General features: G+C 38.8%; 1 protein-coding gene across 30 annotated transcripts in view; it reads right to left on the bottom strand.

Annotated features, from left to right (window-relative positions):
• The window catches only part of LOC103481688 (ankyrin-3-like), a 136,534-nt gene that overhangs the window by 24,504 nt on the left and 88,191 nt on the right, over positions 1–23,839 (bottom strand). For 9 of the 30 annotated variants that reach the window (XM_008437344.2, XM_008437342.2, XM_008437337.2 and 6 more), the window contains 14 exons: positions 21,617–21,740; positions 18,937–18,948; positions 17,487–17,589; positions 14,352–14,458; positions 11,256–11,480; positions 5,951–6,105; positions 3,711–3,922; positions 3,354–3,561; positions 2,859–2,955; positions 2,538–2,766; positions 2,120–2,245; positions 1,551–1,673; positions 994–1,020; positions 382–463 (listed from right to left, as the gene is read on the bottom strand). In XM_008437344.2, coding sequence (XP_008435566.1) covers positions 382–463; positions 994–1,020; positions 1,551–1,673; positions 2,120–2,245; positions 2,538–2,766; positions 2,859–2,955; positions 3,354–3,561; positions 3,711–3,922; positions 5,951–6,105; positions 11,256–11,480; positions 14,352–14,458; positions 17,487–17,589; positions 18,937–18,948; positions 21,617–21,740 — 1,830 coding nt within the window. Of the gene's footprint in view, positions 1–381; positions 464–993; positions 1,021–1,550; positions 1,674–2,119; positions 2,246–2,537; positions 2,767–2,858; positions 2,956–3,353; positions 3,562–3,710; positions 3,923–5,950; positions 6,106–11,255; positions 11,481–13,888; positions 13,922–14,351; positions 14,459–15,788; positions 15,834–17,486; positions 17,590–18,936; positions 18,949–21,616; positions 21,741–22,181; positions 22,330–22,670; positions 22,789–23,839 lie in introns of those variants that run through there. The other 21 variants (XM_008437359.2, XM_008437360.2, XM_008437361.2 and 18 more) reach the window with 11 other exon arrangements.

The raw sequence follows: 23,839 nt of genomic DNA, 5'->3' as shown, positions 1-23,839 counted from the left end.
AATGAAACACAAACAGAATTTTACTTTGCCTTCCATCCAAAAGGATAATTCTTCCTGGGAAGTTAAAGTAAAATTTTGCAGAATTTAAACTTCCAAAACACAGCCGTTGAAACTCGAAAGGCGCACACTTCACAATGTGGGCAAGCACAGCACACAAAACTTAAAAATCACTCATGCAAAAATATACCATGTTGTGAACAAGCACATGAACAGTATGTGTCGTATGTGGAATGAGAAATACTTGTTTGTCACAATAAGAAAGTCATTTCTACACAATGGTCACTCATTTTACAAGATAAACCTCTTTGCACACTTATCAATCCAATAAACTTAGCAAAATTTTAAACTCCAAGGGATTTGTTAGTGATGAAGTCAACTCACTCTGTGCAGGCTCAGTCAGATAGCTGTAGCGCTTACGTAAGGCTAGGGATGCAAAGGTATGACGTCGATCTGGCTTTTCAGTCTGCAACAATAGCAAACAACACAAAATCCTATCAGTTTTAGGTTACCCTATATTGCAAGCTGCTACAAAATGAGCACCTTTAAATTATAAAACTAAACCAAACCTGGCAGTCTGTGTTAATTTACACTTATAAATTCGCCAATCTGTAACTATGCTGTTAGCTATGTTAGATGTGAGTATAATAAACTAGCCAATTTAGTCACGATAAGTTTAAAATCTCTCAAACACAAGTCCCTAATTTTGCAAAAGTCAAATTTAGGAAATTCATAGATCCTGTAGAGCCAGTTTTATCTCATACTGGAGTGTGCAAGGGAACATGGATGGAAATCAGAGATGAGTTTTTTGAGGGGGGGGTTCTGACAAAGCTACCATATATCATGCAAAACTGTGCAGCTAGAGGGAAAGCTGGTAATGCCCCTTGCAAAACATGGTAAAAAAAAAAATAAAATAAAAAAGGCATAAAGGAGCAGAGCAGGGCCTCTACTGATCTGGTGCAGAGGACAGCACATGGTGGGGAACGTGTGGTTTACCTCATCCTCGGCATCTGACTCCGATTCCTGGTTCCCAAGATGCATTGCAGAAACAGGGGGAGTAACATAATGGAAAGCAGGGGGGAAAAGAAACATCAGGGAGTGAAAAAGGAGTGATCGACAGAAGCTCAAATGCAGAAGTGAAGCCACTTCAGCGAAACCAAAGCAAAAATAAAAATGCACACGGAAAATAAATCATATGCAAACAAAGCGCCAACATCCAGAAGCAATAACAGCAAATGAATCAAGCCCAAAATCAGCCCAAAAATAAAATAGAAATAAAAAATGTAAAGCACACAAGCTCTCAGCCAAAGGGATCCAAATCAAAGGGCAGAAAGAACCAAAATAAAACGGCCAATGACACAAATCCACTGCAGAGATAACCAGTGACTAAAACAGAGAGAGAAGCTTTAAACAGATAAAAGACACAGTGGCAGCAGGTTTGCCAAAATTCTACCTCCGTCTTTCATCAATCTGTACCATGGGGCCGAAAAACACCCTAACCATGAGTGTGGTTATGGATGTGAAAACAGAATGGAGAGTTCCCACTGCCTTACCTTTTTCACCGCGGGAAGCGTGATGTTCAGGTTGCACACGGCAGTCTGTGGGAGGCCTTTGGTTGACCTACACTCTTTAAGGAAAGTGAGGCGACCACATGGCTCCTGACTGGGATCTCTAACCTGTAGGGAGAAAAATTTAATCTCTAAATATTACTTTCAGTTCTTTGCTCTGGTGCAGATTTCTTCAACTAATAGCATGTATGTTAGTACTGTATACTTGCAGTGGTGTAAAAGAAAAAAACAAAACAAAAAAACAAAACTTGCTCCCTTACAGGGCTGTTCCATTCTTGTTTTTGTGTGACATTTCCAACACAAATTCTAGTTTTAGTCTAAAATAACCAGACAATGAAAATAATTCAACTCAACCAGGCACTGTCAAAAAATGAATTGCTCTTTAAGGTTGTGTCAACCTTGATGACAAGAATGGCAATGAGTCTTTTACATCACCATGAAGGTGAAAAATATCACTTAGGGTGACAAAGTGATTTGCAAGGCCCAGTATGAATACATCCATATTATTCTTTCTCCTCTACATCAGTATCAAAGGATGGGTGTTGTTTGATTACCTTAACACAGAAGGGCAAACGGTTTTCCTTGAAGGCGTAGAAGTTAAGAACTAACTGTTGACCAGCTTTGGTCAGCGGAGCCAAGTTTCCATAGCAATCCACATAGATGGGCCTTCCCTCCAGGACCTGAAATAAGTATGAATCAAGAAAAAAATAGATGAAAATTAAGAAATTAGAAGATCTAATAACTAATAATTTTGTAATAACTTAACAGTATTGTAAAAAATAAATCATTGTATTAGTTTTTATTATTGTACTGGAGAATGCAAACTACTTGAAATTATTTTGCAAATCAAATCTTTAGCTAGTCCTGAAAAAAAAAGTTTTGCATTATATGTAATTTTTTTTCCCCAGAAGGTTCTGGAAACTGAAGAGAAGAGCAGACACTAAGTTAAGAAGATGCAGTAAAACTGTGTACCTCTATGTCTTTGCTCCTTGCCACCTCCTCAAAGTTCTCCTGCTGCTCCAGGGTTTTGTCCACCTTGTCGTCTGTCATGCAGAAGCACCTAAGGCTGGACTCCACTGGGTCATTCATCTTAGCAAACACAACAAACTTGGCCATGTAGGGCACACAGATCAGCTCTCTGTAGAGTTGAGTGGCCAAGCTTACTGTCTCGGGGATCTGATGGCAGTCTGCTAACCAGAACCTGCAAATAGAAACAACAATACAGAAACCGATGGAAGCTTCATACATTTATGAATAAATAACCATTCGTGGTGTTTGTCCGGTATGTCTCACCTGGCAGAGACATTGGTAGTGAAAGAGACACAATCATTAACAAATGTGAGGGGAGTTGTCCCAGTGATGTCCTCCCACTGCGCTGGAAATGTTCCGCCTGCACACAGATACAATTTTGCACTTAATGTGATTCATTTAAAATCAAAAGATAAAACAAGTTATTTAATAGACAAAAATAAGCAACTGCAACTTTTATTCATGCTGGTGGCATTCTGCAAAGGTATCCATATGCTTTGAAATTTTTTTTTCTTTTTCTTTTTTTTACATTTTGTCATCTAACAATCAAAAGACTTCTGTGTATTTCACTGAGATTTTACGTGGAAGGAAAATCCAAGGGTTATGAAAAAAAAAAACTTAAAATTTTCCTTCAGGTCTGACATTTTCATGCCCACATATCATAGTCTTCAAATGTTTGTGAATGTGTAGAGTAAAAAAGTGATCCTGCCTTTTTATTTACTTGACAGCACCAAAGAGCTACAGAATACCAGCACTCACCTGTTATGCTACAGAGGAGGCGGAGGCAGGGCGTACTGTCTCCTTTGTAACCGTTAGTAAGCCCTTCCCCTGAGAGAGGCGGCACAGGGATCGTCATGGTGATGGGCTTGTGGAACTTCCTCCTCCTGGGCTCCACAGTAACAATGGGGCTGAAGGTTGCTCGGTTACCAAGGATTTTCTTTACAGTGTCCTCAGGAATCGGCTGGGCCTAGCGGAAGAGACACAATGGCGATTGAGCAATGTGTCTTTTGTGAGATTAATTAATTTTGAAATATTTACATTGCTTTGAATTTTATTGATACATTGTAACACTTCAAAGAAACGCACCAACAGACATGGGAAGCTTTAAGCATATACCTGCAATCCAACTTTTATTTTCTTTGTTAGTGCCCCCTCAGGGAAGGAAGCCTGAACTAATGGGACGCTCCGGCTGTTGAGAGTCCCACCCTCTGGTCCCATCTGATGGGTCTCCTGTCTGACCCGGGACACCACAGCAAAATACTGTGGAAAGTCCTTGGTGATGATACGGCAGATCCTCTTCCTCTCCAGCTCCTCAGGACTGTCCAGTTCTGTGAGGAAAGTGTTCATGTTGTAGAAGATTACGCACATGTGTCTTGCAATAACCTCTGTGCTCGTGGAACGTTTCCACAAAGTTAATGTTAAAAGCACAACGGTAATATACTCTAATGACATTTTATGCAATTGACAAACACAGTAGTGCATAATGCTGAAGTAGGAGGAAAAGTATGTATACATTTTAAAAGTATTCAGAAATGAGTGCTGACATGGATATGGGTTGCATCTGAGTAACAAAATTGGATGTGGGTCATAAATCCCTGTTGTTTGTACACAGCCTAAGAATGAGTAGGGCACTACTGCAAACCTACAAAGACAAACGTCCAAATAAATTTACAGAAGTACATTCATCAGAGAAGCAGCAAAGGGACCCATGGTAACTGTACTGCAGAGCTGCAGAGATCTCCAGGTCAAGTCGAAAAATCTGTTGGCAGGACTATTAGTTGTGCACTACAAAAATCTGTCCTTTATGTAAGAGTTAAGAGACGAAAGACATAGAAGTCTCATTTGAACTTTGGCACAAATCACAAAGGGGACACAGCAAATATGTGAAAGAAGGAGATCAGATAACACAAAACCAAAATGTAACTTTTCACCTTAGAAAACACTATATGAGTGGGGTAAAAAAAAGACTGAATTTCACACTGAACAAACCATCCAAAACTATCTCTACAGCAAGGTTTAACAATGACAAGGAAGCTGGTCAGAGTTGATTAGAAGATGGATGGAGCTAAATACAAGGAAATTGTGAAAGGAAACCTGGCAGAGGCTGCGGAACACTTTAGAAAGTGGAGGACGTTCATCTTCCAGCAAGACAATGACTCTAACTATACAGCCAGTGGTACAGTGGAATGATTTCATGTCAAAGCATTGGAAAGCAAAGTCCATACCCAACACCGAGAATATCTAGCAAGAGTTAAACATTTATGTTCACAGACACTCTCCAGCCAATCGAACTTGGTGTGAGCTAACTACCAAAGAAGAATGGGAAAAAAGTTTCAACATGTGCAAAGCTGATGGAGTCTGCAAAGACTAAAGGTCGTTCTTAGTTAATACAGTTAATACTATGTAGGTAGTAGTAGGTTAACAGTATTAACCTAATTAAAACTATGAAGAGGTTGGCTAAATGATGGATTGAATTTCAAGTACAAAGGTTGGACTGTTGTTTTATAGCCTAACTGTGTTTCGTGTATCATAGAATTAGAAAAGAAAATACAACATTGAATTGTTTTACAAGGGTCAGACACAGTGGTAGATTTTTATATCGAACAAATGGGTGGGCACTTGACCAGGGTGGCAGTAGAACTATGGATGCACAAGCATCTGATAAAACGATAAAACATAGTGCATGAATACACTGCACTGCATTTTATACTGTGCCAGAATTGAGATAATTTTCTATATTTTGATTGGTTGGAGGGCTGCACAGTGGCGCAGTTGGTAGAGCTGTTGCCTTGCAGCAAGAAGGTTCTGGGTTCGATTCCCGGCCCGGGTCTTTCTGTATGGAGTTTGCATGTTCTCCCTGTGCATGTGTGGGTTTTCTCCGGGTACTCCGGTTTCCTCCCACAGTCCAAAAACATGACTGTCAGGTTAATTGGCCTCTCCAAAATGCCCATAGGTGTGAGTGTGTGTGTGCATGGTTGTTTGTCCTGTGTGTCTCTGTGTTGCCCTGCGACAGACTGGCGACCTGTCTAGGGTGTATCCTGCCTCTCGCCCGGAACGTTAGCTGGAGATGGGCACCAGCACCCCTCCCAACCCCACTAAGGGACAAGGGTGTAAAGAAAATGGATGGATGGTTGGTTGGAAGGAGAGGCTTGCCCAGGGAGTTATGCAAGGTTTGACACTTTTTATTCAGCAACTCAATGCAGGTGTGTTTATTCTATTTATTTTTTATCTAATAGCTCTTATATTTGTAGCTTTATCTTCTAGAGGTAGAAATACCAATTATTATGTCTTATTGGCAAGGCAGAGTGGCCGTAGGCTAGGACACGTAAGTACAAAATGAGTTGGGTTTGCGTCACCTTCGTCCATCCCGTTGAGGAGCTGATTGAGGTCGCTGGTCTTGCAGTCGTACAAATGTTCCTTCCAGGATTCTCCATTCTCACTGCGCAGTAGGATCAGCTCTCTCTCTTGGCCCCGCATTGAGGCAAAATGTGGGATCTCCACTATCACAGGGCTGGAAGGAGACATGTCAGAAATATACGGCTGACTTAATAATACTATCACCTCGCCTTTCACTGAAAAGCAACAATCTAATAAAACCATAAACATATGCATTAGAATTGAAGTTTTGAAGAATTTGATTTAGGCAAAATGGAAAGTATTTTTTGTTTTTTCCCAAAGTGCAGTGTAAAACATAATTTGTAATATGAACATTTACAGGTTTAAGCAGCATCTCTGTAGAAGCCAAAATTAATGCAGATATCCTCACAGAGCTGCCATGAAAGAAACATTCGGTGGTGGAAGTGATGGTTACGACAACATCACAGATGTGGTTTTGATGATGGCAGTGATGGTAATAGGTCCAACTGTGAACCTGAGGAGTTAATGCGACATTCAGAGCTAATGTAGTGCATGGAATAGAATAAGGGGTGAAAATGAAGGGGAAAAAAGCTGCACAGCCCATAATGACACAAGGCATAATGGTAACAGAAAGGAGTGTAAAGTTTCAGAGGAACACAATATGAGAACTCCTTTGTTGAAGTTAGAACTCTTCCTGTTTAGACGCTACGAGGAAAGTTCAAGAATTTACCAATTGCTGTTTGGCTCATCATCTTGTTCAGCAGCCGGATTCATAACAAAAATAGAGCAGTAGAATCATGACACATCATCAGGCTTTAAACTATGTGGTGGAGCCACTATGTAAGTATATGTATATAAGGATGGATGGACAGCACATTTAGACAGTGTGGACATACAATCTATTTGGGATATCTGATTGGGAGGTTCCTTAAATAAGAAATGTCCTATTCAACTTCGGCAGAGACCTCCACTTAGGCGGGGAATTAGGAAGATGAAATAATATCTTGAAACAATTTATTAACAACAGAAAACTGAGCACTTTCGCGTTATGCTTTTTGTTGTTTGGAATGTTTTTTGTATAAAAGTACTATTAACCCAACTAGTATTTTAGTGTGGAATGCCATACATGAGCTAATGGAGTAGTTCTGATTTTTAGGTACTTAGGATATTATTTTTATGATTCATGTTTTCTAAATTACATTAACATATCTATATACAGTTGCGAAAAATAAAGTAGAACAAATACACGTAGTTTTAATCCCAAATATTTCACAGCAATCTCCATTGATTCGTGGTTGGATGATGATTAGTACATGAACCATTGGGAAAGCCAATTAGCTTAACGGAGCAAACGGAGAGATTCCAATTACACGGTTTCAAAAAACACTTGACATGTAGTTTTCAACATAAACTTCCCATTTTTATATTAGATTTTCGATAAACATCCAAATTACTGCACTCAAGACATAAGTTATAAAAGTGATCCGCAACAACTGCTATTATCACCATCCACTGATGGAGTTTTTCATTTAATTATGTGAGACAGACGATGCATGGCGAAAGTAGTATCACAGAAATACAAAACCTGCAAAGTTTGATCTTACTATGATACAAATATAACTTAATTTCGTATTTATCTGCATCAATCAAAAATCTGATGTTTGACTAAACGTGCACTTTTTTCTGAAAACAAAAAAAAATAGCAATGATATGCAGAAATCTGATGTTGATTCTGAAGTGATGGAAGTCATGGAAGACAGAATGGTGCTGGGTTTTGGGGTAAAAAAAAACGTCTCATGCTCAACAAAGCGCAGTCCAGTCCAGACAGCCAATCAAAATCTTCATATTAAGTGAAGTAAACTTCTGACAGCTTCTAAAATCAAATTCGCCCCCCACTACACTTATTGGCAACCTAGTAAAGATGTTTAAAAAGCTTTAATATAAAATCATATTTTATTACAGGAGAAAAGTCTTTATTTTCTAACAAAATCTCCACTTCCTTGGTTTTTGGCAACTGTTGAATAACCTTGTTTGGGTAACAGGACAAGACTTTACCTTGTTTCCTAGAACATTTCACAAGATTGGCACATTTAGAGAAGATGAGAGATCTTTGACTGTTCATCTTTGCATAATCTGTCTAGACAGTCAAATCAGTCCTCACATTCGCACTTTTCTTTTCAGCTCACGACAGGTTTTTAATAGTTTTTTTTTTTTTTTATCTGGGGAGTGACACAGTCATGGAAAAAGATGGATTTTACGTCTGGATAATCATCCTTTAAACTGTCCTTGTATTTCAAAGAGTTGATGATCATGACATGCACTGCAACACAATTCCCAAAGCTTTTTTTAGGGAGAAACAATCCCATAGCATCATCCACAAAATTCACCCCCGCCTGGAGCATTTGTTCTCAAAAAACAAAACAAAATGTAATATTCAAAAACCAAAGCACACAATTCCAGTTAAATTCCAGCTAGAATTTAGAAAACTCCAGACATTTACATTTATTATGACAGAACAGAAAAGGCTTTACCATGGCATCCCTTCCAAGAACTGGTTAGCATGCAGTGCCTAATGGTTATTCAAACTAATAAGTGACCCATTTTTTAAAAAACTTTACCTCGCTTTCCATTAACCTTCACATCTCATTCAACCTTATTTGCTGAAGTTACAGATTTGAAATATAACTCTCAGTGTAGAAAATAAGATGACTTGCCATTTTCTCATAACCATTTGCTGACGTATAAGGATCAACTCAAATCTGCCTTATTTTAATGAAAGATTTTGTTGTCTTAACACTTTTTTTTTCTATCCATTAAGTAAGTATATTTAAAATGGAAAGTTGTCTGTTTTTCTTCGTGGGACTTCGGTGCTAAAAAAACATAAAAAAAGAACACCTCTATTTTAAAGCTTTTTTTCCACATCTTTACAAGGGATGCAAATAAATGTGGCAGGTGCCGTAGAATGAAGTGGACACAAATCAACAGCAATGAAGTCAAAGCTACAATGTGTAGTTTTAGGAAGGACGTTAGTTATGAAATTAAAAAAAAGTACAAATCAAGACCTTCCCGATGTGATGCTGCTGCAGCTGTAAAAAAAAAAAAAGACTTTGCAGTGCAGTAACTAAATCTCTTCCCAAAACTACATGAAAATCATATAAAAGCAACAACCTTATAAACTGAAGTCAACAAAGATGGGCAACAGAATCCTTCAGCATGGTTCAGCCTCAATATGTCATTTCCTTGGGGGTAGGTTGGAGGCAGGGGAGAAAAGGTGAAGGGAGCTACGGTATGCTTGGTTCCTACCCAACAAATCTAGTTCCTCTGGGTCCCAGCTGTAGCACGGGACTAACCAGGCTCTCGCCTTCATTAAGGACTGGCAGCTTTCTGGGAAGATGGAGCTTACTGTGTCCACAAGATAATGAAACAAACATTTATACAAAACACACACTCACAAAGTCAGTGGCTTCTTTGGGTACATTTCGCCCCTTCGCCATTTCACACTTGTGCAGCGTTTTTAATCGTCTTGTCCCCAACTTTTCAGGGTACAAAATGTCAACATCTGTCATTTGAGGTTTTGTACTTTCTTGCCGGTCTTGTTGATGCTTGGTACCCACATAAGTAGTTATTATTATTATTATTATTATTATTATTATTATTATTATTATTATTATTATTATTATTATTATTATTATTTTACATTTACTGTAAGAAAATGTAGCGTGTGATGTCAATTCAATATTTCACTGGGGAGTTTGATTAAATCATTCTAGGATGATCTGAGCTCATAATCTCTCATATTTCATAAGCTTCGGCTTGCCGTCAGAGGAAATCAATCGATTTATCTTTTAATACAAAGCTTTCAAAAAATCTGGAATAAAATTACATTAAATTTAAGATTTGAATATTTATCTGACTTTTTTCCCCCCATAGTTTGTAAAAAATACCTCAATACTAAGAAAAATTGGCCCACAATTGTTAAACTCCAGAGCTATTAAGTAGAAAAGGGAAGTGACAAAATAACCGTATAAATCGGCGAAGGGGCAAGTTGACCCTGAGCCAGCTTCTTCTTTAGGTTACACAATATCAGAGGTGTGTGAAGTTGTGTGGATGATGAAATATGACATAAAATAATACAAAATTTGCAGCAATGTGGTTTCATTATTATGCCCGAGCAAAATAAAAATACTCGGCACACTATTAGTTGACGTTTTTAAAGTAGCCAATTCAGCAGCACCATTCCTTTTCCTTGGCATTGGGTGAGAGTGCTCCCAATAATGGAGAAAAGACTGTAGATATTAGCTGTTGCACTAGTGCTAAGACATCTTCACTGAACGGATTCTCAGTCATTTTGTGCCACCATCAGCCAGCATCTTTGCAACGTTTCTGCTTTTGTTTTATGATTGAGGCAAACACAGGAAATTTTTTCTGGTGTTATACTTGCATTAGATTTTTTTGAACGGGTGAACAATGTGCATTTCAGGTAATGGAAAGTTGTATGTATGGATTGGGTACTTGGGTTCACAAATTTCTTTCTGATATCTTGTCTGATTTCTTTTTATTTTCCCATGAAATCGCAGAAGGAAACAATTTGAAATATGCCCTACTTAACTCAGATGTGATTTATTAATTCAGGTCTATATCATATTATANATATATACATATACATACATGTACATACAGTAATCATAACTGGGGAATATTCTATAGTTTAATGTTCACAATAAATTACCAGAGTTTACAGAAGTTTTTCTTACATGCTGATGTGAATGGTTTGAACAGGAAAGTATGTTAAATGTTTATGTCATAAATTATGCTTAAGAATAATGTTTTGATTGTATAATTGGAAGCAGTTATGTAGTTAGTGGATACTACAGAGAATGCATCTAATGGAACAATTTCAGTTGCAAAATTAGAAGCTTAAAAAAAAAGTGAATATCTTAAGCTGAAAACAAATTTATTAAAAACCTTATGATCATCAATAGTTTTCCACGACCTCCTGGAAAACTATTGATGATCTCTATTTTTGAACTCACCTCTATTTCTGAACATGAGATTTAAGAATCGGCACACATTTCTACTCCAAATTCAAAGTATGCACGCACGCACGCACGCACGCACGCACGCACGCACGCACGCACGCACGCACACTGAAAAACCTAATCTCAGATAGCTACAAATGGAATGTAACAAGCAGAATGAAGGATATATTTTTTAAAAAACTAAATAAAAAAATAAAAAAATTCCATAATCAGCAGTGGAAAGATCAGACATATTTAAAGAAAAAAAAAAAAAATGCCGACCTACCCTAAGAACTGAGCCCCAGCTGGTCCAACCTCCACCAGTCTGCTCGCCAGGCCTTCTCCTTCCACCATCGGAGGAGGGGAGGCCAGCTTGTGCCTCTTGACTAGACGACATGTGATCCTGGTGGGTGCCGTGCACTTTCTCGGCGGGATGATGATCCGCATGCCGTTGTGGCGACTTCCCCTCATGGAGCCGCCTCTGGCATCAACCATGAAGCTGACCAGGAACCTGGATGAGGGCGTAAAAAGGAGAAGGAAATAGGAGAGGAGGAATAGACAGAGAAGCAGAACAAGAAACAAGGAGAGAATATAGGCACAGGGATGAAAGAAGTAAAATCCATGTTGCTTTAAGTGTAGTGCTGATGAGGAGAGAAATTGTCGTTACGGTGAGGTCGTGTCCCATGCTGCAATCTTACAAAAAACACTGACAGTAAGTGTGAGGAAAACGGTAAAGAGAACAAAAATGTGAGAGGGGTTCTATGTTGGCTAGAACTGACGTCAGAAAAGGACAACATGGATGGAGGCATTAAACCTACACTTAGCGGCCACTTTATTAGGGACACCTTCTCAATTACCGTTTTAACACAGATGGCGACTCAAATTGGACTTCAGTCCTATCAGGTAAGCTGAAGAAAAATTTTCCACTGGCTCATCAAAGTAGGACAATAAGAGATCGGAGACTCATCTTATCAGAACTACTTCTAGCAGGACAATGTGTCATGTCCCATGGCTCAAATCACCTCAAACTGGCTTCTTGAACATGACAATGAGTTCATTGTACTCCAGGGTCCTCCAAACACATCAGTAGGGGTTGTGCTTGGAGGCTGAGTGCAACAAAGCAAGATTGGGACGTGGTGGAATGGAAGACTCTCTTCATGGATGCGACATAGATAAACCTGCAGAAATTGAATATTGGTACTATATAAATATGGACCAGTTTGATCTATTCCACAAAGAATGAAGGGAGTTCTGCAGTAAAAAAAGACGGTCCAGCCTTGCACCAGTGAAGTGTTACTAATGAAGTGGCCCGTAAGTGTATTTTAAAATTATAGCAGTTATTTTTGTTTAAGCTGCCAACACAGGAGCCTCTGGTGTTTTTTGTGTTTTTCTCACACCAGGAAGTTAATTATTTCTGTCCCTAACTCAACAAAGAAGCTTATACTCACACAAACCCAAATCATGCAACATGGGATCTGAAATGTCAAGTTAGTTTGAATTGTTTGTTGTTATGTAAAAGAGCAATTTATTCTTCGTTTTACCTATAAGAGATGCACAAAATCAATCGACGAGAGATCGGGAGGTCAAATACAGACAAATCTGATCTGTTTTCTCTTTTTAGTAAATGCATCTAAAAGGCATGATCGGTGCATCTCCACTTTGCATCCAGTAAAGGTATAAATCTCTTCCGGCTATGCTTATTTCTATCTAGATCAGTGGTTCTTAACCTAGGTTCGATGAGTCGGTCTCAGGGGTTCGGCGGAGCCTCTGCCGCGGAGGTAAAGACACACTTATGTAAAGTCATGATGATGCCCCGCTTTGCTGTCACTTGCTGCAGAGAATCACGTTACAATGCTTAGCCAATCAGAGGATCACGTTACATTGCTTAGCCAATCAGCGCTGCGGAGGAGCACTGATTGAAGGAGCTCCACTCTCAGCATGGATTTGAACTTTTGTCTTTAATTACTTCAGCAAAGCTCACAGTTTTTACCAAATTCTATAGTCTAAATCGGCTACGTAGTCGCATCTTTTCGGCGTTGGTACTGCCTCTAGTGGTGTGGGGGTGGTAACACAGCTAATATAATTACATTACTAAATCAGAATACCGCAAAGTATTTTGTGTGTCGGGGTGAGGGTGGGGGTGCGAATAAGAAGGGTTCGGTGAATGCGCATATGAAACTGGTGGGTTCGGTACCTCAAAAAAGGTTAAGAACCACTGATCTAGATGTTTCTGAGCCAGAAGCTTCAAATCAGATGCATAAATTAAATGATCAAAGCAAGTGACTGCCTCCATAAAAGCATTCATTTTAGAAGGTTGTTTGTCTTGAGAAAGATTCTTGAGTGGATTCTTATTTTTGTGGTTCCCAGAATTCTTTGCAATGGGCAATTTAGCAAATTCACCTCAAATGTAGACTAACAGCAACTAAATTTCAGACTCTACTGACCTTAGTAGGCATTATAATAGCTAAAGTTTAACTAGTCAAACAGAGCATATCATAAATACCTCATCACCTCACTGACTGGTCAGATTTCATCCACCTCATTGTGAAAAACTGATACAAAGGGGAGATAAAATGGGGAAATCCTGATGCAACATGTTGTCCATCTGACTGCTCCTACTTTTTAGCTAAAACATCCCTTCTTAGTTTCTGTTGAGAAAGATAACATAAAGACCAGGACAACATGTGCAAGAAAATCCTAAAAAATTTAACATTTTAAAACCACATTCAACCTATTTTTTTTTTAAGCACAGTCACTCAAGATCAGTTAGAAAATCAAAAGGATTAAAAACACATCTAGCTCGCGCCTTGTGTCAAGAGTTTAACGTCAATTGATGAGTGAGGAGGACAAACACAGATGTTATGAGTGTACTGAGAGGGGGAAGGTGTGACAGAGGGCAACCAATCACAGTCAAATCACCTGCTGTCGTACTGCGGAAGCGGAGAGGAAAAACTGCAGGGTGGACGACAAAGTAACGCAAGGAGGAATAAGTCAAAAACAGAGCTTTAACACTGTAAAAAGAAAATAAAAAAAAAAACTACTTAAAAATATGTTTGAAACTTTGGGATTATTCGTGAAATGCAGAAAATTTCCCAAAATGTCAAATGTTTTTTTGAGTTGCAGCTCCATCATGGCTGAAGTACAGACATGCCAAAATCTGAAGGGAGACAAAATTGTAAAAAAAAACAAAAAAAAAAAACAAATAAATAAAATAAATAAATCTGGAAGACAAACTGCAAAACAGGCAGGCAGGAACCAATCCGCCACCTTATCCCATATTTCTACGTTTGTCTTCATCTTCATGGTTAGATGGAGACAACAGACATCTGCTCCCTCCTTTCTTCTCCTGTATTTATCCATTCTTCATTTCAAACATGCTTACCCAGAATGCACCGGTGAGGAGACGAGGTTGACATTATCCAGGTGGTCCGCAGTCCAGCTGTACCTCCTCAGAGAGTCGTTGTCAGCGTCCTTTGTCATCAACAGATGCTGCAAAGCAGAGAACAATCATTATCAAGACTTGACTATTTGCCAGCAGTTCATTCCTACATCTGGCAAAGAACTTTTAACATTTCTTTCTATAAAATGGATATAAAGTGCCTTGGAAAAAGTTGAACAACCCATAACTTTTCTACATTTTGTCAGGTTGCAACAACAAAGGAACAAAAATGTGTTTTATTTGGATTTTATATTTGGGATCAATACAAAACAGTACTTGTTTTTTTTCCCCCACAGGTAAGTGTCTGAAAAGTGTGGCATGAAGACTGATTTTTTTTTTTTTTGCAAAACAGCTCAAACTCTGTCAGAAAGAATGAGGACCGTCTGTCAACATCAGATCAGCCACAGACTTTTAGGTGGATTTATATCTAGACTTTTACCTGATCATACATGCCAAATAACAAATATTTGATCCCTGCTTTGATCTAAGCCCCACTGCAGCTCTGGCTGTACATTTAGGGCTGCTGACCTGCTGGAAGTTGAATAAATACTTGTCTGGTCTGTCAGCTTAGCTAGCCGTCTATGGGCTTTTTGTTTGGCCATATTTTTTCTATTTTCATGTGATGGATTGCCAGAGTTCTATGACAAATCATTTCTTGGACTGCATGACGCTGTTTGTCCACTAATGTTCTCCAACAAACCGCTGATGTCTTCACAGAACTACGTAGAATGTAAAACATTCATAGTGTTTACATTTTGACAGGACGTTCATCATAAAATATTTTCGTGATACGTGATCCCAATGAAGCGGTGACCGCAGCGCTTTCAGCTTCAAAACCAGAGCATGAATACATAAATGAAAAAAAAAAATTATATATCTATCGGTCTACTGCAGCATGTAAAATATGACTAAACATGCGAAGCTGGATATGAAAAAACTGAAACCCAGCTGAAGAAGATGGTGAGAAAATTTATTTTGATGTTTAAGTTTTACATTACTCCACACATAAATTAGTAGTTTTTGGTTCAGAATGTAAGGACCAATGGATATATGAATGGAAAAATGTAGTGAGGATGTATTTACCAATTCAATCCAAAAGTCATATCAGTATTACCTGTAAACTGTATTTTCCCATAGAACATTGATTTAAATAAATAATTATGCAGATTTATGCTGCACTTTCACCTCCCAGCATTCTTCAAGTGTGCTTCCTTTTTCTTTTTTTTTGTTAAATACACATGCCAAGATAACTACTATTTTATTTTCCTCTCGGATCATAAAAGCCTCTCTTCAGATTTTAGTTAGCACGTAACATCCATAAGATGGAGCTGTAAGCGAGCAAAAATGTTCGGTGTCATGCACGACGATACTGATGTCTACCTTATTGTGATGCTCTACAATGAAAGACCGTTCCTTACAGAGCATCTGGGGCAGCGTGAGGGAGAACAGCATGCCATTATTTCACAGTGGTTAGAGAGAAACAGACACACCAACAGGAATTTCTGTGGAGCTTTTTAAAACGCAAAATGTTTGCTGTTGGAGCCTATAGAGATTCAAATGATTACTGTCAACATGGACTCTTTGCAAACGTTATGATCAGTTTAGAACAGAGCAAATGCAGTATTGTGCAAAGGTTTTCAGCTACCTATCAACTTTTTTGTCATTTGGTCTATACTAGTATTTTGTCAGATTTTCTAAAAATGTTCCGTTTGTGTTTGGGAATCGTTCAACTATTCTGGTAATTTGTCCTTAACTTTGACTCAGTTATGTAGGCTCAAACTCAGGGAACAAACCAGTGCTGTTTCGAAAAGTGATTTTGCAGCAACACGTCACAGATACAATCATTTTCAATGAAATCAGTCATTGAGAAGTTCATTTGTTCCAATAACTTAATTCAGAAGCCGACATATCCAAGCCCTTATTATGATTTTATGTTTACAGCTAGCAAAAACACGACTCTTCGGGTTGTACCAGACCAAACAAAGGATAATAACGATTCAAACACCAATAATGCAGTTCTTAGGAGCGATTAGCAAAGACCTGGACATGAAGGCTGATGGATTTCTACTTGCTGTCCGTTATCCAGAAGAGGACATTAAATTTAAAAGACTCCTCACTTCTCATCATCCCTATAAACTTTTTGAAATGCTGCAATCAGGGAAACTTGTCTGAAAATCAGAACCATCTGGCTGCTCCGCGCCTTCCTGCCTCAAGCTGTTTGAATGAACTGATGTCAACATTATGCATTTTACATCACTGCGCTGTGTGTAAACTCTTTTCTTTTAAACCCATTTGTGTTTTCCATAATCTATTTTTTCAGTTACTCTTTCACTTACAGATATCTGAAAAACACAGACATATTTTATTATTGTTATAGTATACAGTTAAATTATTGGCGGTCAGCTTTTTTTTTTTTTTCTGTTTAGTAAGGTTGTAATAATGCAGATATTAATCAGAAATCTGGCTTAAATCTGCTTGTTTTAAGCTAACCCGTCCTGACCAGAGACAATAAACTTAGAGAAACAGAAATGTGAAGAGCTATTTAAAAGGAAATTGTATTGTCTTTGACGGGTCTATATGTCAGTCGTTCAATCAGGTTTTGAAAAGAAGGAACTCTGAAAGACTTTCTTTGAATCAAGACCGCCATAAAATATTACAAAAACGTCGATTAGTGTTAGCTGAAAACTTTTGTGCCACACTGTATGTCTTCATTTTTTTCTGTGTAGATGTGAAAGATGCGTTTGGTTTTGTAACTTTAACCAGAAGATTCTCGGATCACAGACAATGGCTATTCCTTCTGTAAAGGAAAGTAGGCCATCACAGTAATCTATCCTACATAGAAGACTTAAGGACTGATGTCATGCCCCCTTTTCAGGTGAAATATAACAGGATTTGGTCGACTTTGTGTCGCAGCACCCCCTGAGGTGTAAGAGGATTGGTGAACTGTCTTCCTTTTGGCTCAGCACCAAGCCAGCCCAGCACATTTGGAGACAGAACTGTGTCAGTAGTAACTGTTAACGACCGGCAGATTACTGAGTCACTTTGAAAGGAGTCATGCACAAAGCACAAAGTACATACCGGGTCCTTGGTGGGAGCCAGGATCTCCTCGATCATCATGCTGTCCCGTGTGAAGGAGGTCCGGTTCAACGTGTTGGACCTATCGGAACTGAAGGAACGGAGGCTTGGTGTGGTTGGGGCAGGAGTCACGGATTACCAAGACAACAGTCAGAGTGATGAAGAAGGGAAGGGGAGGAGTAGGAGGAGTTGGAGGGTAAACAGAAAGTAAACAGAAAAAAACAAAAAAACAAAAAAAAAACATTAAATGCATGCAGCTTCCAGGAACCTGACTGTCCACAAACAATATTAAAAAATAAATAAATAAATAAAATTGAAACGAAGATATAAAGAAAATGTTTTCATTTGTTTGCAGCAACAGAAAAGCATCAATAAGCTCACTATTAGTTAACATTGGTGCTACATAGTCAACAAAAGCGTTCATTTTACATTTGTAATCGTCATCGTGATAAAGACACAGCTGATTCCCGATCGCACTGCGTCTCTGTGTCACGTGTACCAGCTGCGTCCTCACGTTTCCGACAGAGTGCTCGGAGTCTCCGTGTGCCGTGCGATGGACATTTATGAGGTAAACAAATAGCATTCCTGAGCAATGACGTGAGAAGTGTTTGCCTGCAACGTCCCGGGAATGATTACGCTAATTGGTAATTAGAGAGAGGAAAACCGGATAGACGAAGGAAGTCATCTGAGCGAGACTGTGGAAAATTGCACAAACATCATCTTTAAGTGAAGCTAAATTTAAAAAAAAAAAGTGAGTGAGTGCAGGATCCTCTGAGAGCTCTGAAGGGTCCACTGCGGGTTTGACAATTGACTTTTGCTCAAATGTGTTTCTTATCAGCCACAAGTCTCAGAGTGTATGAGCTAGTTTTATCTGTACTTGAATTATGCTCTACTACTACCCCAGTTCACTCATAAACCTAGTTTTTAACAATGGTAAACATACTTTAGTGGACAGCTTAGTCTTCTCCGAGTATTTTTTTTTCTTCTTTTGACATGAGTTAAGCATAGAAAGAGCAATGCAAAGAGAGAAATGCTGCATCAGCTCAAGTCCCTGGAAGCACGATAATGGAAATCTCCACAACAAACCGAAATGATGCAAAGCTCCAACTTTGTGCAAACCTCACAACGACCCAGGCACGGACAAGAACCACAGTCAAACACAAAAGCAAACAGATGATGCTATTAGAAACAGCTGAAAAGAAAGAAATTAGACGACAGACCACAAGTACATCCCACAATGTTAAAAAAAAAACACCAAACGACCAGTCAAAAAACAAAAAATTGGATTAGAAGGTGAAATGTGCAGGAAAACTTCAATATTTCAGAACAGGTGGTCATTATTCTAACAGAGACTTGGATCCGGGGGAGGGAAAAGGGCGAGGCAGTGTGGTGGTGGAGGTATAAGGGTGGGGGTGGTGGGGAGGGAGGGGCCTCGTCATGCTGAGAGCCTTACCTGGCCTTGGTACTAACAATAAGAGCGGACATGAGGAGAGAATAAAACATCATGAAGAAAACAGAGGAGGGAAAGAAGAGATGCAAAGAGAAGCAGGAGTAGAGACGCAGAACGAAGCTGACTTGAAATAGGAGAAAGTGCTCAATTTATAACTCATCTACAAACTGATTTCATTTCAGAATGTTATTTATGAGGTACTTTAGGCTTTAGGATTAAAATAAAGCTAATCTGCCTAATTCATCAATTAAGTACACAGTGAGTATGAACATGTATCGTAAATTGTGATTCTGAGGGAAGTTAGACATTAGAGCTCACGAAACCTTAAATATGTGGTATCATCTTGAAACAAACATTGCAAGATTGCAAGAGAAGATATCAGGTGAAAAAAAAAACAATGGTGCATTTTGTTTTATTTTATTTAAATTTTCATTAGGTCAAATTACTGTAGCTGTGTTACAAAAAAATCGATGTTGCAGCTCCAATTTTTAGAGGTGCACGTAGTTTTCCCACTTACAGCTGAATGAATGCATCTAGCTTCAGTTTATTTAATTACCTCTGCTTTTTATTTGTTTAAATTAGCATTTTTTTATGTCTTTCTACAAGTTTTGTCCCATGTCTAAATTGTAATGTAAATCTTTTATGTAATTTTTTTTTTTCTAGAATGTGATTTTTCAATTCAAGAGTTTCAATAACTCCAGTGTTAAACAGCCGTTCCTTTTCCTGGCAAAGCATCAAAATTTTATATAAGATGATCAATATACACAGTTCTGAAATAGTACTGCAACTTTAGTAGCAAGACACATGACGTATTTGTGGGGGCTAGTAAAAGTTGCTTAATTCATTTACCTTTTAATAAATGATCGTCTAGTAAAACTGCCAGAGCAGGATGACAAACAAAAAGCCCAGTCAGTTAAACTAGTTGTAAACTAAATTGATTAAACACACTCAGACAGTTTGCGCTTCAGGCCTTCTGAATTGAACATGTTTCTCATTTCCTATGGCTCGCTGTTCGTTTATGTCACTCCTCAGATATTTAATAGTCCCTCCCTCTGCAGTATGTTGCACAAGTGTCAATGTTTTCAAAAGAGAATAAAGTTCAACAGTATGAACTTTAAACAGCAAAAACTCCCCTTGCTGTGATTTTTCTAAAGAATTTGATAAGGAAATTATCAGGATTTAGTTTTTACTGAAGAGTTTGTCTGTGCAAATAGCTTTTGTCCAAAATAACCATCAAGAACTAACCTTATTTGAAAGTTATAAATCTACCTGTATCATGCGGCTATTTTTTTAAATCTTACTCACAAGTAAGATTTTAGAACGCTCCACCAACTCAAAGTGTTATTATTTCCAAAATATTACAAAAAAAACCAATTATAAACATAAGCCAGTAGTAAAAATATAAAAAGCCAATATTTTCCACAGACATTGACTTTGAAAAGCAGACAGCAGATCACAGAGGAGCAACAGCCAGTTTTCTTATTTGCTCAGACTTAATTCCAACTAAATCCCAAACCTCAACGCACTTATCAGAAAAAAAAAAAAGAATAGCTGCAGGATAAATCTAATTCTGTGCTCGTGTCCCTTTAAAGCCAAGTCAGTGGTTCATTGTAGAGATGTAGTGAAAGTTCAATGATTGCACCACTTCTATTTTAGCATCTTTCTGTTGTATCTGTACGAACTGAATCAGTTTGTTTCAGCAGTGTGTGCAGTAGACATATTGGTCTGTTTTGGTGAGGCTTTCATTGGTCTTTGATTGTCAAACATGCTCTTGCATATTCAAAACTTTGACCGTTGCAATTCTCTCCTTGGCTGAGAGAATCTGCTAGAACAGATGCAGGCAACCACTTAGACAATCACAGAAAAAGCTATATAGAAAATTTAATTATCTATCAAGATTTTTTGACAAGTTTCACTCTTTTATTTCATTCAGGCTCAACATATGTCGAAACTTAAAAAAAAGAACAAAAATGTGTGGACAAAAAAAAGGTAAGCAAACAGCAGCCAAAGGATACAGAAGAGTGATGATATTATATTAGAAAAGCTTAACTTGGGTTTGAGGAGCAGACAGTCAGATGTTATTCTGAGGCAGAATCTTTGAGACTTAACAAACCGGCACCATTACCAGGGATTCCAAAGGTCTCTTTCATAAGTTAAATCTTCCTGTAATTTATCAGCGGAAATCGGTCATTCAAAAAATTAAAATGTGACCAACATTTAGGCTGCATTGTGATTTTTGCTCCCCTTTCTAGCTGGCACTGATAGGCGTCAACCATCCAGAATACTTTATGTCAGAGCGCTCCTAAGTAATCGTGCAAATCTCACATTTTTTTCCCCAAATAATCATACCTTGTTTTATTAGTAAGAGTTTAACTGTTTTACATAAATGTAAATTTTAGGGACAGTTTTTGTGACACGGGTCAACAAACACAAGTCAAAACAAAAAAACGAAGAGCATCTGCATGGCAACAGACATTTTTGATGTTAAATGCTGACTGCATGCCTTCATTAGATAAGATACTCAGTCAATATATCTCACTAAAAAAATAAAAAATAATGCAACTATCTTAACATTTGTATAGCCTTTCTGGCACTTTATATACCCTTTGCACAGGAGCACAAAAAAAGTTAGCATTAGACTCATCAAAGACTTTTTGCCGTGTTGTGTTGCAGTGAGCCTTACCTCTGCGACCGTGCACCAACGCTGAAGCCCATGTAGCCCTCCTGTGGGAGCGAGTCATCCCCAAGTTCCCGAAGGTCATGAGGGGCCAGATATTTATCTGTATCCCCCGTCATTGCATCATCACCTGAACGATGGAAACACACAAAACAGAAATTAGTTCTTTTGTAGAAAAAGACTCAAAAATGGTTCACATTCCCTGTAGCCCTTAGGGAATCAGTAGAAAATTCTCATTGTTTGTGTTTTTTTTCTTTCATTCATGCAGAAACACAAACTCATTTGGACATGTCAATCAATGCATCCTCTGCCCAGAGGCTGTTTTCCAGTTTAACTTTGGTCCAACGTCCCACTCAGTTAAAAGTCATCATCGAAGAGCAGCTTAACACTTGTTGGAATCCAAATAAAAATAAAAACAAGTTAAAAAAGCATTCTGAAGGTGGTTTCTGTCAAACAAAAATAGCTTTGCATCATCACTTTAAACACACTTACAGACACAAAAAAACATAAGTTCAGGACTTAGAACATACTTTAAAGGTGAGCAGGAAATTTGTTAGAAGCGTGTTATTACCCTCAGAGGTACAGTAGACCTAAACCTACTGATGAGCCGCTGGCTGCACAGCTGAAGCGAGAGGAGGCAAGTGCATGCAAGCGGAGAGACGAAAAGAAAGAAAAGGAAGGCATTCCAGCAACAACAAAGCAACAGAGACGCCCCCTTCCCTCCATCTTTCTGTGTCCCATCACACCGCCACTGCTGCTACAACACCCTTCCCCCTTTGGAAACCGCCCCCCCGCCCCACCCTCCGGCAACACACGGGATACTTCACAGACCCCCATCTGGCCACATTCCAACCCATTCTCCAGGATTCGCTTTGCCTTTAGCTGCAACAAGAGCAAAGTCCCCTCAGCAAAGAACCCACACTCACGTCCTGCCTTGAAGCAATTCATTAAGCCACAAGTTCACTCCCAGGCTTTTCCTTCGGACCAACTTTTCCTCAACTCGTAACCTCGCCTGCTCCGGCATTAACTGTCTATCTCTGTTTTAGAGGCCGGCACTCACGCCAACAGATCGTCTTTCTCCCGCCTACCAGCTCCGCTCCTGGATTATCCAGACTGTGTTTGTGTGTGTCTCTCTGTGTGTGCATGATTTTCCGAGCACACACCTACGGCTCCCTGCAGCACAGACTTAGTCAGGGGGCTGGGGGATCTTTGTGACTCACTGAGTTGTCTAACATCTAAACATTTGTTCAGTTTATAGATTCAAAAAATAATGTTTACGCCTCTTAAATCTTTTCACGTTTTGTCATGCTACAACCATAAACATCAACGTATTGTACTGGGATTTTATGCGATAGGCCAACAGAAAGTTGTGAATAATGGTAAACTGAATGGGAAACAAAAGTTTTCAACATCTTTTAGAAATGAAAAAATCTGAAAAGTGTGGCATGGATTTGTTTTTAGCCCTGGTTCCATAATTCAGTAAATCAGCAGGTCTAAACAGAGTTCACCTGGACATAATACGCTGTTTTGTAACGGCCTCTGAGGTTGGTTACGGAACATTAGATCACAAACATGCACCCACACTGCACCCCCTCCCCCCATTAGATATCGCTTTGTCCTTTCACATAATACAAACTCATCTGTCAAGATCACACAGCAAACCTGCACTGAGATCCAGTGAAACATGGTTTACAATTTGCAGCATTCAACTGAGCAACGCATAAGACAAGAGGGGTGAGCTTAGGTCATGATCCTCATAAAGGCTTTTTTAAGCCACTCGGTTCTTTAAATACAAGCAAAGTTGTTTTGCACCATATTAACCCCAACGGTTCATAATGGTTACAGGCTTGTGACTACCCGTAAAGGTGGATCAGGGGCATAACATTGTTAGTGACTTCAAATGCTGCATTGTGTCGGGGTAAACTTGTAGATCGAGAATCAAAGCTGATCTGAAAAGGACCAAAGAAGGAGCCAACAGGCAGATAGTGACTCTGGAGGAGCTGCACAGAATCAAAAGACTTAAAACCAGTGCAGAGGTTTACCTTTAAGCAGGAGATCGACTATAGACATACAGTCAAAAAGTACGATGGAAAAAAGTTTGATCAATGCATATTTATGTGTTAAAAGGGTCCAGATTTACAGCTTACTGAACATTTTCTGGCACAACTTGAAAACTGAAGTTTACAGATGCTTATCCATTCAATCTGATTGAGCTGGAGCTAATATATA

The sequence above is a fragment of the Poecilia reticulata genome, linkage group LG19, assembly GCF_000633615.1.
Source record: "Poecilia reticulata strain Guanapo linkage group LG19, Guppy_female_1.0+MT, whole genome shotgun sequence".
Lineage (NCBI taxonomy): Eukaryota > Metazoa > Chordata > Actinopteri > Cyprinodontiformes > Poeciliidae > Poecilia > Poecilia reticulata.
Note: the sequence above shows the minus strand (reverse complement) of the source record. Positions and strands in the feature narration are given on the sequence as shown.